At 36.7% G+C, this 18,635-nt stretch overlaps 1 protein-coding gene across 1 annotated transcript in view; it reads left to right on the top strand.

The window, feature by feature from the left end:
* Chm (CHM Rab escort protein) overlaps positions 1-18,635 on the top strand; it is a 140,336-nt gene that overhangs the window by 21,384 nt on the left and 100,317 nt on the right. The window contains exon 2 of the mRNA XM_005082985.4: positions 4,724-4,790. Coding sequence (XP_005083042.1) covers positions 4,724-4,790 — 67 coding nt within the window. The remainder of the gene's footprint in view (positions 1-4,723; positions 4,791-18,635) is intronic.

Below are 18,635 nucleotides of genomic sequence, written 5' to 3'. Positions count from 1 at the left end.
TCAGTAACTATTTAGAAAATATTTTATCTGAAGTAATCAGATGTATACCAATAAACTATGCCACAGAAGACAGACGAGAAAAATTCCCTAAAGACCTAGGAAGTAGTGTGATTAAAAATATATTTTTAACCACACAGACTGTGTATTAGTTACTGTCCTCTAAAGGAATAGAATTGATAGAGTGAGAATTGTTAGAATTATTTACAGGCAGGTAGTCTGATGATGGCTGTCTCACGACTGATGATAGGAAGACCAAAAATTCAGTAGTTGTTCAGTCCATGAGACTGGATGTCTCAGGAGCTAGAGTCCTGAAGCATTTCTAGAGAGAAGCTGATATTTAGTCCACCTTGGACTGAAGAAGTAGGTCTAATACCAGTGAAGGAATGCCTCAGCAGAGTGTAGACAAACTTTCCAGCCTCAAAGGTGTTGTAGTAAGCTAAAAAAGTGATTCATACTGGTAGGTGTTGAGTCTTGCATAGAATATAATGGACTTGTTTGTAAAAGTGCACGAAATAGTTTTTTTTCTTCTGGCACAAAACAGTAGTACCTGACTTCTTATTAGAGCTATAATCACTGTGTAGATCTTTATTTTGGAATAAACCTAATGAACAAAAAGAAGCAGACCCACCTATTGCATATAATGCAATGCTGGTGGAGTGTTCATCCCTTTTTCCGTCTTCAGCTGGCACTAGTCTCAGACCTGCTTACAAATGAACTTTAAAAATGCTTTTGAAGATAAATGAGTGGTAAGCAAGTGGTGCTATTTTAAACCCTCAGAGAGCTAATCTTAACTCAAGAAATAGAGGAAGAGAATATTTTTTCACATAGCTGTATAGGTGTGTCATACCATTTTGTTCCTGTTCTTCCCCAGACCCTATAAGGTACATTAGTAGGCTATCTGAGCAGTGGACACATTGCACTTACATATTTGTGCTCACACATTTCATAGAGCTTCCAGTGAAACATTGTGTGATTTGTATGTGATCTAACATTAGGCATTAGCCAGGTCTTTGAGGATATACAACCAACCTACACACAAACTCCTCACAAAGGGTAAAGGAGAGGAGAGCAAAAGAGTGGTCCTGAGTAGCCAGGCTGGCCTGTATCACTTAGCATGTTTCCGATAGTCATCTACTTTGCAGCAGAGGTCTGCCTCTAAGACATCTGGCTTTTCTTCCTAGGGAGATCTTACAATTTATTAAAGCCTGTATGTGTTCTAGATAAAGACTCACAAGGGTGTGTGAATTTGAGTAATGATTCAGTACCATTTTTCTAAGCGTTAGAAGAGATTTTATTACAAAATTAAAGTTTGTAAGTGATATTAAAGTTGAACATACACATACACACATATACATCCATATTTAAACAAAATAAGAAAGACAAAAGGGCTGGTGAGATAGCTCAATGGGTAAGGATGCTTGCTGTTAGGCCTGTCAATCTGAGTTTGATTTCCAGGACCGGCAAAGTTGGAAGGAGAGAAATGATTCCTGCAAATCTTGTCCTCTGACCTTCACATGTATGTGCATCATGGCACATGTTTTCTCCAACTCCTGTTTTAAAACAAGCAGTCATTTTATTAAATGATTGAGAACAAAAATTTAATTTGTCCCTTTTCCTACACAAGTCTTTTAAAACTTGCAGCTCCCATTTAATGAAAGTTTATTCTCTCCTGTGACTAGGGGTAGTTTTTTTGGGTTTATTTTATTTTATTCACACGAACATTGCACCTGTATGCATACACATCTACCAACTGTATGCCTGGTGCCTGAGAACATCAGACGAGGGCATCAGATTCTTTGGAGCTGGAGTTAGGTGGTTGTGAGCTACCATGTGGGTGCTGGGAACTGAACCTGGGTCCTCTGCAAGAACAAGTGTCCTTAACTACTGAGCCATCTCTCCAGCTTCAAGTCGAAATATTTTTAAAAGCTAATTCATACTGAAACACTCAAATCCTTTTCAAACTCCTTTTTCCTCAAAGAATGGCATCCAGACTTCCTAATTTGGCTCTAACAACTCATTTGCAAAAATTTGTTTTATTGCAGTGAAAATATCTAACATAATAGCTGCTCTCTTTTTTCTTTGCTGTGTCCTTTCCTTAAAAGTCATTTATTGACTGGGTGGGACAAAAAAATGTAACCTAGGCCACAAAGAAATTACTAACTGAATCCGTAGCTTGTTATTTTAACAATTCTAAGCATGCAGATAATGGACCCTTGGCATTTGACATTGGAACAGCTTGCCTATTGATTTCACAAACTTGTGGTGATATCTGGATGGAAGTATTAAGGAAAATTGCAAATAATAGTTATTTGGGTTTTATGTAGTTTGGATTCAGATCATATTTCACATTGAAAACCATTTTTGGCTTTGCGTTGTCAGCAGAGGCTTGACTTCTGACTGTTGATTTCAGGCATAGAAATTACCACACACATATCTTCCTACCCAAAGGAATAGTTAATTTGGATAAAATAGAGGAGAGTGATATTGTCTGCGGTTGGTGTTGGCATTTGTGCAAAGACATATGTTTGGTGTGGTGTTGAATGAAATGTTCGTGCTTCTAAACTATCCTCAAGGATGCTAAGAATTCTCTTCCAGGTTGTATTTATGTATTTAGGAATATTTATGAATGTATTTGTAGATGCATATGCATATATATTATCAATTAATTAGAAAAGAGGCCACTAATTTCAGAGAGTGCAATGAAGGAATACATGGAAGGCTCTGGAGGGAGGAAAGGGAAGGGGGAAATTATCCAATTATTATAATCTCAAGAAGTAAATGATTAAAACAGTATTCTCAGCACAGACAGTATTCTACTAACTAGAGAATCATATGAAATAGGTGATGAAAATTGCCATTGACAGAAGGAAAAATAGGTACAGAAAGTGTGACTTGTCTAAAGTTGCATAGCTAGGGAACCAATGAAATAAAGATTCATGTCCATGTCTCAATGGTACTCATTTTATTAAGTGACCTATATTGCCCTTCAGTCCAGTTGTCCAAAAGTGAATTGCTTCTTTTACAAAATTCCTTTGTATTTGGCTTGTTTCCTCACTTAGATAGTATTGTCCATGATGATAATGATAAATAGATGGGATGATATGTGTTTACATGATACGAAGCATAAAACTATATATATGTGCCATTTTAATGCTATTTTATAGAAACCTTTTTAACATTTCTATTTTGTAATATTTCTTAGCTTATCAACTTTTAAAAGTATATTGATTACATTTCTTTATCAAGGGAAGTTATTTAGGCATGCAAAGTAAAGATCATCATAGTACACATTAGAATAATAGTTTTAACTGAAAAATATAATATGTATAATTATTTGAAACTCTCATTTCTCTCTAGTCTTTTTCTACACTTATATCAAAAGATAAAACTGTATGGTGGCTTGGTTCCAAAAATTGATATTTAATGGTTATACTCTGTATATTTGGACACAACTTCTATTTTTGAACCAGACATTATATACCCACAAAATGTTCAATACTGGAAAAATAGTTCTTCATGAAGGCGGTTGGCTCTTGTGTTTAATGTGGTTTTTAGCTGAAGACTGATTATGTCAATTGTTTCCATGTGTATTACTTTAAATCAGCTTTCTAACTTGTGTGTGTGTTTGCTGGGCATATGGAGTAAGGTCTGAGGATAGCTTTGTGGAATTGATTTTTCTTATTCTACAGTGTGGACTCTGGAGGTCAAACTCAGGTTATCAGTCTTGGCAGTAGGCATTTTTACTCATTGAGCCCTCCCCCCAGCACCATATTACATTTCTACAGAGGAAAGTTAACCTTTCCCTTTTTTGTAATTCTTGCTTCTTAGTGAGCACTTTAAGTGGTCATCAAAGAATGCAAAACAATTAGGCTTTTTCATATTGATAGTGGTGCTCATTCCAGAGGATTGTACTGAACTTTCAATATGCTTTATCTGGATGACCTAATGACCTCTAGTGAAATGGTAGATCTGACGATAAAAATTGTGGAAGAGTCTTGAACTTATAACATAAGGTATATCAGTAATGTCATAGAAAACTTGCTCTTTATTATAACATAATTGAGCTTGCTAATTAAAATTTGTATTCATATTGTTAGTAATTTATAGTCCCTTTTATGATAATAAGCTTTGGTATGACTACATTTGATTCCAAAGCAATAATATTTTTGTTCCAATGTGCTATAGCGACTAATAAACAAGATAATTAACTAGCATAATTTTTAACATAAAAAGTGTATTCCATTCTTACTTAGAGGCTTTGTGGCTTTGGAATTAGATCTGAGTTGAAATTTCAACTGGGAGCTTTTTCTTAGCAGTAAATTTCCATCCCTGAGCAGCAGTCCCTTTGTTGTCTCTGCAGGTGCAGATTGTTATCTCAGCGCCTTTGGGAGGATCAGATAAGCTTGTGTGGCTACCTGGCTCCTAAGTCACAAAGGCCTATTTGTTTCAAAACAGTTGTCCATTTCTGATAATTTACAGAAGGAGCTGAGGGCTTATCTTCTTAAAACATTTATCTTCTACCTGAAACAACCCAGCACTAGTTTTATATGTTTAAGAAACATCTCTCTTTAATATATGCTTTATAGCTTTGAAAATTATACATTTTCTTTAGTGAAAATACTTTTAGTTAAAAAATTTTATGCAGCAATAGTATGAATTGAACATTTTCTATAAAATACGTATATACCTACATTCTAAATGATATAGGTATGTGTTTTTATAGGTTTGCCTGAATCCATCATTGCAGCTGCATGTTCAAGGAGTGGCCAGAGGGTTCTGCATGTTGATTCGTAAGTTTTAACCCTGGTAGCATTTAACACACCTATATGTCTATATATTTATGAATGTGCCTGTATATATGTATCATGTGAAATTTCTTAACATAGAAAAAGCACTAGTATTACTTTGATTTTTAACCAATAGTCTGTAAAACGCAGGGTTTCTTAGTGTATTCTTTGAAATAAGGATAGTTGTCGTTTAAGAGTAAACCAAATGCGTCTCTTGAATTTTTTTTCTCAGACGTGAGCTTGATCTTAAAATAAGTAAAACAGGCTTGAAAACCCATATGTACCTTTTTATATAAACATGTGTTTGTCTGTGAGAATATACCACATTTATTGTATTTTAGGCTTCATGTTTTATCACTAAAATTTAGCCAGTAGATTTGAATTTATGGTTTTATTAAAGGATATCAAAATCAAACTTATGAGAGTCTTAGGAAAAATGTGTAGGCTAGTTTTCTCTTAAATGCATTAATAAAAAAGAAGTAAAGGGAAAACTGCTCGATGCCTAACTTAAATCTTAATTCCCATGTCCCTTGAAAGCAGATCTTAAGTGTGTCACCTGTATGATTACTCCTTTTGACCCAGAAGATATAGAATAAGCGGACTTTCTGTTTTCTTGTAGATATTAACTACAGTATTTTCCAGAGTGCTAGAAAACAAAGTAGCGCTAGGTCTGAAAATAGTGTATGGTGTTTTCCCATTTGTTCATATTGTAAAATGTAGCATTCATTATACTTAACATTTCATAAACTAATGTGATTCATCTTTACATATGTATGTATGTATTTCATTACACCTTATTCTTACTCATTCCCCATTTCCTTACCCTATCATACTAATGAATGCTCTTCTTACTGATCCTTTCTCGTCAGTGACCCCTCCCCGTCTGTGTTCACATCACATGTATTTATAGCTATTTTCCTTACCTTCTCTGAGGCACCTCGTCAGATCATTTCCTTTCCTCTTATGGTTTCCTTTTTAGCTTTGTAACAGTCTGTTTCTCTGTATCTCTGTCTCCACAGACCATCAGATTGTGTGCTGGTTAGTTTTTGTCAACTGAACACACGGGAGAGTTATCTAGAAAGAAGGACCAGCAATCGAGAAAATGCGCATATCAGATTATCCTGTGTAGGCAAGTCTGCTAGGCATTTTCTTGATTAACAATTGAAGTGGTGGTGGGTGGACACACAGCTAGGCATGTGGTCCTGAGTTTTATAATAAGGAGGCTGGATAGGGCATGGGGAGCAAGCCAGTGTGCGGCATTCCTACATGGTCTCTGCTTCAGCTCCTACCTCAGGTTCTTGCCCTGACTTCCCCTCTTGATGGACAGTACACTGTAAGATTATAGAAAGTAAATAAAACAAATTTGCCTGTCTATATATATTCTTCAGAATGTAATTGAGACTTTCTTGTGAAATGTGTTGAATTTTTTTATCACTTTCAGTGCTATAGCTAATTTTACAATATGAATTTTGCCATTCGATGTGCATGGGAAGTCTTTTCATCTTCTCTTCAGTTTTTTCTTTTAAAATTGTGTATTTATGAAGGCAACAATAGGATGGATATCCAAGAGTTATCCTAGTGAGGTCCAGTATCAATAGTGTGGTAGAAGCCAGAGGCTTCAGTCTAGACTAGTGACTTATTGCAATGAACACTTGCAAGTGAAGATTATGAACTAAAGGGTAAACTGTGTGACACACTGGGCCACACTACAGCTTCCATGCTGAGATTTTTTATTTGTCTTCTGTTGTTGTTTTGGTTTTACTTTTAAATACTATTTTAGGGAGGATGCACGAACAGAGGGCAGAAGTGAGGGGACAGGGGGGTGAGTGGGATCAGGATGCATGTGAAACCCACAGAGAGTCAACAGAAAGTGAGAAAACCTGTTTTTACTTTTAATTCTTTGAGACAGGGTCTCATAGCACACCACTTCTGATTCTCCTCACTCTGCTCCCCGAGGGCTGGGGTTAGCAGACATAAGCCATTGACACCGGCTTTAAATTTTAGACTTTAGTGTTGATCATAGTGGTGATCTCTTACCTCTTTTTGTGTTCCTGAGGATTTTATTCCTTTTGTGGAGCTATTTCAAGTGAAGTGTTTTTTTTTTGCTCCAAATTTTTCCTCTACAAGTCTGTTATTGTTATATAAGTAAGGGTGATGGCTTTCATATGTAGATTTTATGTTCTATTTTACTATATGTGTTCATTAGCTCTGAGGGTTTTTGCTGAAGCCTTTTAGTCTTTTAAATAAGATCATATTGTAGAAATAATTTGGCATTTTCCTATTTGGCATCCAGTTCATCTCATTCTCTTATTGAAATCTACATTGACAAGAGTGAAGAAAAGGTGGACCATTTTCTCGTTCCACGTTTTAGAGTAAATGACATTTTGCCACTTAGCATAATGTTGGCTTCAGGTTTCTTTCATGTTGAGATATGTTTCCTGTAGTTATAGTTTTCTAACAGATTTCATCATGAAGTTTGTCAAAGCTCTGTTCTCAGTGCACTGATAACTGCCATGTGGTTTCTGGCCTTAAGTCTGTCTTATATGTTGCATATCTTGATTTATCTGTGTTGATCCAAATTTCTATCCTTTGGGATAAAATCAACTTGGTCATAATATAATAGATTTTAATTTTGGTTTACATATATTTTATTGAGATTTCTAAACATTTTAGTTCTTTAGAGAAATTGGACTTTAATTTTATTATCTTTATAAAAGAAATTTGATACTATTCCCTCTTTCTATTTCATTCAACTTTGTTTAGTATTACTGTTACTTCTTTAAATTAGTCAGGGTTCTCTAAAGGAAGAGAAAAGATAAAATGAATATATGTAGATTATCGGCTTATAGGAAATGGTCTATATCGTTTAGCAATGGCTGCCTCAGAGTCTGGCAGTTGTTTAGCCATGAGGCAGGATGTCTCAGCAGTTTCATTCTGTAACTGGAGGTCTAGAGGATTCCTGGAGTGCTCAGGTCTTTAGTCCACATTGGAATACCAAAGAATATTTTTGGTTGTAAAATCAGTCAAGAAATGTCACAACAACAGAATGAATCAATTTGCCAGCTAGCATGACAGCAAATGGGTAAAAAGGAAAATTTCCTTCTTTTATGTCTTTTGATTTGGACTGCTGTCAGATGGTTCCACCCAGATTTAGGATGGGTTGATCTTCAAATAATCTCCCACAGGAATGCTCAGCACCCCGTGCTTTATCCAGATGTAATCAAATGGATAATCACGATTAATGTTCATACTCTTCCTTATAAAATTGTTAGAATCTGGTAGTGAATCCATCCATCCAGTCCTGGGTTTTTCTTTCTGGGAAGGCTATTGTCATGCTTCTTTCCCTTTTTCCATGGCTTATTATAGGGTTTCTTCAAGCTGTTTTGCTTTTGGCAGGTCATCAGTATTAGACTTCATTTCTGTTCTGTGTGTATATATTTAAAATTATGTCTTCCTGATTAATGGTATCTTTAAAAATATTTTAATTTTTTAAATACAATTTTTAAGGAAGGCTACTACATTGTAATTTTAAGAATACAATGTAGTGTCCTTCCTCAAATCTGAATAGTTTAAAGACTTCATTGTCAGGAAGCAGAATAGCATTTCCAGCTTGTTTCGGCTTCTGTTTGCCTTATTTGTTGATTTCTATCCTTTAACTTTATATGTCTTTATAAGTAAGTTACATCTTGGAGTATACCCAGTTCAATATTCATGCCTTCCCACGTGTGCTCTCTGTCTCTCTGTCTCTGCATGTTTCTCTGTGTGTGTGTGTGTGTGTGTGTGTGTGTGTACCTGTATGCATACTTGTGTGTATGCTCGTGAACAAGCTCAAGTGTTCTTCCTTAGGATCCATCTGCCTGTTTTTTTTCCAAGCCAGGGCCTCTTGCTGGCCTGTGCTTGCTAAATAGCCTCTGGTGGCTGATTGGCCGGCCCCCGGGATTCATTGTCAACTACCTTCCAAGTGGAGGATTACAAGATGGTGATGTTATGCCTTTCTATTTTCTGTGGGTTCTGTGGATCACATTCAGATCCTCTTGCATTCAAGGCAAACATTTTACTGAATGATGTGTCTTACCAGCTTTTCCCATGGTTTAAATATTTTTAAAAAATTACGCTTAAGGTGAAACAAAATTTACTATCTTAATGCTTAGATATACAATTCAGTTGTGTTATGTATATTCACATTCTTGTATTCACATTGTTGGACCATAAATATTCAAAACTCTTGATCTTTTAAAACTGGAATTTTATAGATTTAACAATAACTGTGCCACAATCAAATTTTTAGGAGCTAAAATTCTAATTTTTGTTACCATGAATCTATACACTTCATAGAAACAAATCAAAGAATTTGTCTCTTTATGATTGGTTTATTTCACTTTGCTCAATATCATCATGTTTCATCTGTATCATCATATGTTACAGGATATCTTCCCTTTGTAACTGAATAATAACCCATGCTGTGTTCTTTGATAGATATCTTGGCTGCTTAAACTTTTTGGCTATTGTGAATAATGCTTCTAGAAATATGTGATAGCAAATATTTGTTTTTAGTTCTGACTTTAATTCTTTTGTATAAATACCCAGAAATGGGATTGGTAGATGACATGGTGCTTTAACATTTGTTTCTTTTTACAAACTATAATCAGGACATATGTGAGAAAAAAATCTGTTCTCAGTAAAGTCTTGCGGGGGGAGACTGCCTGTTTAAATATCATTGGGAGGTATTTTTCATTGCAAAATGATTTATTTACTGTCTGTCAGATAGTATCTGGGTGTTGATGATACAAGGAGAACTTAAAGTTCAACACATGCGTATGTAAAATACAAATGTCAAATCAACTTTTTGGCTGACAGCTTCTTCTCATCTCCTCCCCAAATCAGAAGGGTTCCCAAGTGTGTGGATGCTGGAGTGACCCATAATACTCAAAACTGATACCTGCCCAGCCTCAACATTCACATCAAAGTCTGCATTCATCCATTTCAGATTGACAGGCACAGCTGCTGTCTGGGGAATGAAGGACGTCCCTGGGGAAGAGGCATGCCATTCTCTCTCTTGCAAATAAGGGAGTTGACATGATTAGCTTTCATGTGTGGTATTTTAGTATGGATTTCCCCTGTTACTCTCTAGGTTTTTTCAAAGTAATTCAGTGACTACATATAAAAATGAGAGTTTCAGTTTTCATGTGCTTTTGTGTTACTTAGCACTTTAAAAAGAAATAGATTTTGTGATTCACAAAAGCAATGTAGACACTAACATTTAATTTAAACTTGGAGTTGCTTATGTAAGGTTCAACTATAAGAAGAGAAGTTCATATTTGATTCTACTATACTTGTACCAATAACTTTGTCTATGTGGTCTGGTCAGACTTCTTTCTTATTTAGTTCTATTTTGGTTCTGTTAGTGTTTCTAGTGTAATACTACTTTACATGAAAGAGAGGGTTTAAACTCTCCATTGAAAATGATGATGTTACCTCACTGAATTAACTTATAGAAAGTTATGGATTTATTAGTAGAGGCAGGTTTCATTGCTTAGTAAAATTTCACTTCATTGAATCATTTCAGAAATTGCATCTGTAATTGTCTATCAAATCAATTTTGTGGTTATTTTTCTGCCCCGGAAATAAATTGTACATAAGCAGAGTTCAGTGAAATGATGCCTTACTTCTCTAATGAAAGAACAAAAATGCTCTAGATGTTCAATGATTATTCACTCATAAAAAGGAAACCAGTATTGATTCAATAACTATTCCTCCCGTGACAATTCTTTTTAGTAGCTTTTTAGTGGAAATTAAGATTTGATTGGCTGCTTTCGTGCTCCCAGCTATCTCCAACTGACAACCATGCACAAAGGAAAAATTAGTTTCTTCAACAGAGTCTCACTGGGTATACAAATACATTCTAAGGACAGACCCCATGCCCAGCTGTAGATGGCAAACACAATTGAACCCATTGGTACTTTTGGAATTGATTTTCCCCCTCTTTATAAGTCTTTTGCTTATATATTATGGTTTCTGATTTTGTGTCTATATGGGATTTCTATGTATGCAAATGTGTGTGTGTCTGTGTATCTATGTTTTCTTATGTTCTTTCTTTGGCTTCGTTTCCTGTTCATTTGTTATCTCCTGTGCGGGTTTGTTTGTTTTTATTTTACTATTTTTTTTAAAGATGCCTATTTGTTTTCAAATGAGAAAGAGTAAGAAAGTGTATGGATTTGGGTGGGTGAGAAGGTGGCTATGATCTGGGAGGGCTGTGAGGAGGAGAAACAACAGTCAGAATATATTTTATGGAAAAAAATCTATTAAATAGATAGATAAATAAAGAAATAAAACAGGGGGGTATTATAATGTGCTTCCAAGGTTGCTAACCACTTCCTAATAAACGACTACTCAAACAAGATAGATCTTATTAGTTTCTTTTCATCTTTAGTATAAATAAGTTAGACAATATAGAAAAATAATGTCTTTTTCCTTTACTATATTATACCGATATATGATTAAGTTAGCACAAAGTGATATATTTTGTAGACTTTGTGAATAATACTATACCACAAAGGGATTGTAAAATAGAGAAAACTTTACCTCATTCTGAATAAAAGTATCATTTATAGAAAAGATATAAAATTATCCTTGTCAGTGATATTATGAAAATAAAATCAGGCAATCAGTTGCTACCATATTATTTGCCTTCTCTTCTTCATGTTGTTGTTTTGTTTTAATTGCCATAGTTTTTAATTGTTGTTCAAACATGGTCTTATGTAACATAGGCTGGTCTGGAACTCTTTGAGGATAGCTTTGAACTCTTGATCATCCTGCTTCTTCCTAGGATTAGAGCCTTCTTAGTGCAATCCCAGTTGCCACAATCAGTATTATCCCTTTTGTTGAAGATAGATTTTCTAATGCACATGATATTAATTTGTGAAAGTGATTTTCATTTGCTTATGATGATCTCTAATAGTTATATATTATTAGACACAGTACAACAATAATAGCTATTTCCCAATTCTTTGGTTGTACTGTAAATACTCCATAAATATTATGTAATACTTACTAGATTTCTCTGAAAGAGATATGCTTTTTGTCCTTTGTGCAGACAAGGAAACAGACTCAGGCCTGAAGTAAAATATATAATATTCCTCTCATGTAACAGGGGAGAACCAGCTTTTTTATGTAGGCCCATTTGACAAGCAACACCTGTGCAAATTTCACTATGATTGTTATGTAACAGACAAAAATTCATATTCATTGATGGTCAAGAGACATGATACAGGTTCTGACTCTCAATGATTAGTAACATGACTGATATTTTCTTTGCCTGTAAAATTAGACTAGCATGCAAGCTACTAAGAGCTCCTGTAAGGGTTCAGTGGGTTATACATGAAAATCTGAGTTGTGGTTAGAAATGAGTGAAGATTAAATGTAGCAGGTTCAACCAAACCTTCTTCTTTGGACTACTCGTATGTTTAGGCTCTAATTTGGAAAACAAGAAGAAAAACAAACTCACTCAAACAGTTTATAAATTTGTGTGATCTTGAAGAAGAAATGGCATTTTACCTTCTGGTCACTGAAATTCCCACCACAGCAGCTTCATTTGCAATTGATAATTATCGCAGAAGGAAGAATCTAGTCCCAACTAATTGAAACAGAAGCTGGATTGATTAACATAGATCTCTGTAGAAACAAAGCATCAGCTTCATCTAGATGTTGCTAACCTTGACTTGTTTTATTGAGTTTTAATTTAAGACAGTTTTTACATCAGCTAGAAAACTATAAACGAAAGTAGTCGAATGTACATATATGTACTTTTTAAACATAAATCAGTTTCCCCAACCTCTACCATATTAAGGTTTCTACATGACCCTTTCTATTTTGAAAAAAAAAGTAAAGATTCACTTTTGATTTTTGCTCTTAATTTATTTTTTTAATTTAAATTGGCAACCTGTCAATCTCAGCTCCCTTTCCCTCCTTTCCTCCCCTGCCCCCCACCTGCCTCCCTCCAGCCCCCCATGCAATCCTCACTCCATTCCCCAGGGAGGGTGAGGCCTTCCATGGGGATCTCCAGAGTCTGTCATTTCATTCAGGGCAGGGCCTAGGCCCTCTGCCAAGAGTCCAGGCTGAGAGAGCATCCCTCATTGTAGGAGGAGCAGGCAAAGTTCATTTGTATGCCAGGGAAATATTGATCTACTACCCAAGGCCCCATAGATTGGCCAGGCCTCTTCACTGGCAACCATGCTCAGGGGGTCTGCTTCAGTCCCATTCTGGCCTCCCAGCCATCAGTCTGGGATCCAAGAGCTCCCCCTTATTCAGGTCAGCAGTTTCTGTTGGTTTCCCCAGCCTGATCTTGATCCCTTTGCTCATCATTCCTCCATCTCTGTCACTGGGTTCCAGGAAGTCAGTTCAATGTTTAGCTGTGGGTGTCTGCCTCTGCTTCCATCAGTCACTGGATGAAGGGTCTAGGATGGCATATAAGGTAGTCGTCAGTCTCATTGTCAGGGATGGGCATTTAAGGTAGTCTCTCCACTATTGCTTTGTTTGCCAGTTGGTGTCATCCTTGTAGATCTCTCGAAATCTCACTAGTGCCAGATGTTTCCTGAAACCTATAATGACTCCCTCTATTATGGTATCTCTCAACCTGTTCTCCTCTAATTCTTCCCCCGACTCATCCTTCCTGCTCCCCCATGTTCTTCTCTTCCCTCCTCTTCTCCCCCTCTTTTCCCCCTCCCTCTCCCCTCTCCCATGCTCCCAATCTGCACAGGAGATCTTGGCTTGTTCTGCTTCTCTGGGGCGCCATGCATATCTCTCTTAGGGTCCTTCCTGTTTCACAGACATTGTCAGTGGAGTTGTAGGCTGACACTCCCCTGATCCATGTCTAAAATCTGTATATGAGTGAGGACATACCATGTTTGTCTTTTTGTGACTTAGTTACCTCACTCAGGGTGGTTTCTTCTAGTGCCATCCATTTACCTGCGAATTTCAAGATTCCATTGTTTTTTTCCGCTGAGTAGTACTCCATTGTGTAAATGTACCACATTTTCTCTATCCACTCTTCAATTGAGGGGCATCTAGGTTATTTCCAGGTTCTGGTTATTACAAATAATGCCGCTGTGAAAATAATGAAACAGACGTCCTTGTGTGTGAATGTGCATCATTTGGGAATATGCCTAAGAGTAGAATTGCTGGGTCTTGTGATAAATTGATTCCCATTTTTCTGAGGAATCTCCAAACTGATTTATTTTTAATTGTATTAGAATTATGTCACTTTTTCTCCTTCCTTTCTTCCCTGCAGCCCCTTCTAGTTACCCTCCTTAAAGTCCTCCTATGCTCCCCTCATTTTCTTGTTGATAGTCTCTCTTTCTTTGATTAGTATTGTTACATAACTATACATATGTATGTATGTATGTGCACAGATACATAAATATAACCTAAGTCATTTTTGTTGTTGTTGTTGGTAGTGGTGGTGGTGGTGGTGGTGGTGGTGTGTGTGTGTGTGTGGTGGGGGTGTGTGTGTGTGTGTGTGTGTGTGTGTGTGTGTGTGTGGTTTCAGGGACCACTACTCTGCACTAATAACCATATAAGGGGGCTCACTTCCATTTTTTTTTACACTTTTATGTATCCTTTTTATTTTTGTTTTTGTTGGTTTGCTTTTATTTTGAAGTGGCTACTGTTCTTGCCAGTTGCTTAGGAGTTTAAAGAATATCAGTCAGCTTCCTAACTGGGAGTAGAATGACATACAGTATAAACAGCAAATCTTTTAACCTGTTCCTGTTGCTGCATGCTGTGATTTGAATGAGAAATCTCCCCATAGGCTTATGTAATTGAACACTTGATCCCCAGTTGATGTTGCTGTTCGGGGAAGGTTGTAGAACCTTAAGGATGTGGAACCTTGTTGGAGAAAGTATGTCACCGGAACAAGCTTTGATGATTCATAGCTTCACTGTACTTTCTTTTCTCCTGCTGTGCTCTATGTTTCCTGTGTGCAAATGAAGCAGTATCTCTTTTCTTCTGCTCTTGTTGCCTTGCCTTCCCTGCTATTACAGATTGTATCCCCCTGGAACTTCTGGAACTGTAAGCCAAAATAAATCCTGTCTCCTCCAAGTTGCCTTTGGTCATAGTCTTTCATTACAGCAACAGAAATATACTTAATATGGTTGAATTTCGTTGTTCCAGTGAAGAAAAAGGTTTGATTTGCCTTACTGGGACAAGGAGGGATGAGGAGGGGTTCAATGTAAGGAGTGGAAGACATATCCTCAAGTAGAGGATAGGGAAACCAGGAAAGGAAATAAGCACATAATCTTTTTTTTTTTTGGAGGAAGTGTTTCTCTGTATAACCCTGGATACCTTGGAACTCACTTTGTAGACCAGGCTGGTCTTGAACTCAAGAGATTCACCTGCCTCTGATTCCTGAGTACTGGGATTAAAGAGGTATACCACAACCACCTGGCAGCACATAATCTTTTGATGTACAATTTCTATCTGCAGCTGTGACCACCTTATTTTTTCTGGTTTTTATTCTTAGAGTTGTCTGTAAATCCAACAATATTTGACTGGCTCCAAACTGTTTTAATTGGTAGCAGAAGAGCTCTGGGGATTGCTATATATTTTTCTATGTTTATCTTTTGTAACAGGGAAAAGGTAGTGATCATGGTAACTATGTGCCAAACAGTGCTTTAAATCCATATATTATGGATGTGGACAATGAGATTTTAAAGAGTAATCTCTGTAAGTGGGTAACTGAGGTTTTACAGCTATTAAGAAAGTAACAGCTTACCAAAAAATAAAAAATACAAAGTGGGACATTGGTGGGGCATGCTTTTAATCCTAGCACTCTGGAGGTAGAGGCAGGTGGATCTCTGTGAGTTCGAGGCCAGCCTGGTCTACAGAGTGAATTCCGCGACAGCCTCCAGAACAATACAGAGAAGCCCTGTTTCAAAAAAAACAAAACCAACAACAACAGCAACAACAACAACAACAAGAAAGGAATAACCTGGATTTGAACCTTGCTCTGTTAGGTTCCAAAGGCCCTAACTGATATCAGTGTATTTATTGTTAGTAAAGATTTCCTTATTTTACAAGTATTACTATTGTTAATTGCATTACATAACCTAGTAACTCTCCTTATTCCTAAGTTTCTCTTAGTCTTAACAGAATAAGCATCCATGCAATCTAATTATAGGACATTGGGGCACACAGTTCTTTCGATGACTTTATGTTGGAGCACTGGAGGCTGCACAGAAAAGTGATGATGGATTTGAGAATTCTGAATGTGCTGGCCAGTACCATTATTAGTTTTGTGATGAACTAAAATTATGGCATAGTATAGACAGTAATACAAACAAAAGACACATGGAGGCACTTGGCTTAGTCAGGCAATGTTGAATATGAGTTTGTGGCTGGTGCATATAGAAAAGTAATAAGATGATACAGTTAACACAGATTGGCTACTCTAATTGTCATCAGAGAGGCTATACCCCACCAAGCATTAGGCTGTGCTCGGGGAATCCTAGTGAAGAGAGAGAGGAAGGATTGCAGGAGCCAGAGGAGTCAAGGACATCACAAGAAAACCCACAAGGGGACTGGAGAGATGGCTCAGAGATTAAAAGCACTGGTTGCTTTTCCAGACATCCTGAGTTCAATTCTCAACAACCACATGGTGGCTCACAATCATCTATACTGAGATTTGGTGCCCTTTTCTGGCACCCAGGCATACATGAAGGCAGAACATTGTATAGGTAATAAATTTAGTAAATCTTAAAAAAAATGTTTAATAAGAAAAAATCCCCACAGAGTCAACTAACCTGGGCTCATACAAGCTCACAGAATCTGAACCAACAGCCAGGGAGCCTGCCCAGAACTGACCTAGGCCCTTCATATACATGTTCCAGTTGTGTAGCTTGGACTACTTGCGGGACTACTACCAGTGGGGGCAGGGGCTGTCCCTAACACTTTGGCTGACTTTAGGACCCTATTCCTCATACTGGGTTGTCTTGCCCAGCCTTAATACAAGGGGAGGTGCTTTTTCTTACTGCAACTTGATATGCTGTGCTTTGCTGATATCCATGGGAGGCCTGCCCCTTTCTGAACAGTAAAGGGGGAGGGAATGGAAGGCGAGGAAGCACTTGGGATATAAACTAAAAAATTAATTAATAAAAAAGATTATAGAGTTGAGTTGGTAGTAATTTGTGAAACATTTTGTGACCTTAATGATTTTGTACTTGGTTCCAGAAGTGTTAATGAGCCATTAGACATATTTAAGCCTGAGAAATACATAATTTAGTCTCTGAAGAGCAGATCACAGTGGCGTTAGTGTTGAGGTTGTATTAAAATGGGAAGAAGCTGGAGGTAGGGAAATCTTTGGTGAGACTAATGCAATAAGACAGACCAATGGTAAGTGAATACCTGAACTAAGACAACAGAGGGAGGGTTGGAAAGGACAGAAGTCTGACAAACTAATTACAGTTGACCCTTGAAGTAAACTTAATTGGGGCTAAGTGACAAATAGCAATTTTTGCCTATTGATTATATAGACTCAAAGTGAATTCTGGCTGTTTAATGAAGGGAGATGTCCAATAAGCTGGCGGCACATGATCTACATTTTCAGATCTGAATTTTGAGGGGCCCATATTGGAATGCCTATTTATGAGTTATCAGTGAAGGAGTGATAAGTGACTCATCAGTGGGGACACATGAGCTCACGTGAGAAAATACAAGTTGAGGATCAGTTTGTCATGTATTCATAGGTCTGCCTTGTTACCTAAATAGCTTGGATTAGATGGGCTTATATAGAATAACTAATGACTGCAAACATAAGAAAAGTTTCTCACTAAGCATAATGACTGGAAAAGTAACCTGGTTATTTCTTTCTACAAGATTAACTTGAGTTTTAAAGGAACCTCCTATAGCTTCACAGGACTCATTTAGTAACATAACATGTCATAATGATAAGTACATGCATTTTTTGCTACTTAAAACACCACAGTGAAGAAACGGCCTGATAGTCTTCTCTCATATTAGAATTATATCTGCAGAGTCTATCATGGAAGCCCAATATAATTGTCTAAGAATGTAGGGGATAATGGAAGTACTACAGCTTCCTTCTGTAGCACGTTTTGAACTTTTACTAAATGAAACTTTGTGTAGGGTAATCCAAAATATTGTTTATGTCCTAGAATTATGGCTTACTGTTTTTTTTTAACACGGTGATAGTGGCATGTCATTACTGTAGTATTCCAACAAAATTAAATGGAACTGACCATTTTTATGAGATCAACACACTATCTACTGTACTAGGGAGGCAGGCTTGATGCACTGTTTAAATTGCATATTGTACTCATTTCTAACTGGCAAACCAATACTAGTAGATATGGCAATAATTCTTTTCTTTTTCCTACTTGTTCATTCTGAACTTGAGAGATCCAATGAAATTTCAGGTCCTAGAAATGAATAGTCCCCCCCCAGTTCTGTTGAGGTTATTGTACTGGTTTTATTACGCAAAGAAAAATAAAATAGACTTTATACTATCTGGAGTTTGTAAACAGATACCATTGCTTTTACTTATAAGTCAATCTAGGTTTTCTTATGCTTGTAATTTTACAGATCTGAAACCCATAGATTATAGTAGGTGATATTTAGTAGGCAGAGGTTAGGCTTTGGATTTGATATGCCCTGGCTCATGTTCCAAATATACTATTTCTTATCTGAATTAATTAGACAGGGTATATAAAGTCTAAATGAAAATGTGAATATAAAATGCCAAGTTCAATGCAGGTAGCTTTCTTTCCCCTTAATATGAATTCAGCTAATATTTTTCAAATTATGTTCTGCTAAACCTCTTTCATTCAAAATCCCTTC

Source organism: Mesocricetus auratus, unplaced genomic scaffold, assembly GCF_017639785.1.
Source record: "Mesocricetus auratus isolate SY011 unplaced genomic scaffold, BCM_Maur_2.0 Super-Scaffold_100003, whole genome shotgun sequence".
NCBI classification, from domain to species: domain Eukaryota; kingdom Metazoa; phylum Chordata; class Mammalia; order Rodentia; family Cricetidae; genus Mesocricetus; species Mesocricetus auratus.
The sequence above is the reverse complement of the archived record's forward strand: the minus strand, read 5'-3'. Positions and strand labels throughout refer to the sequence as shown.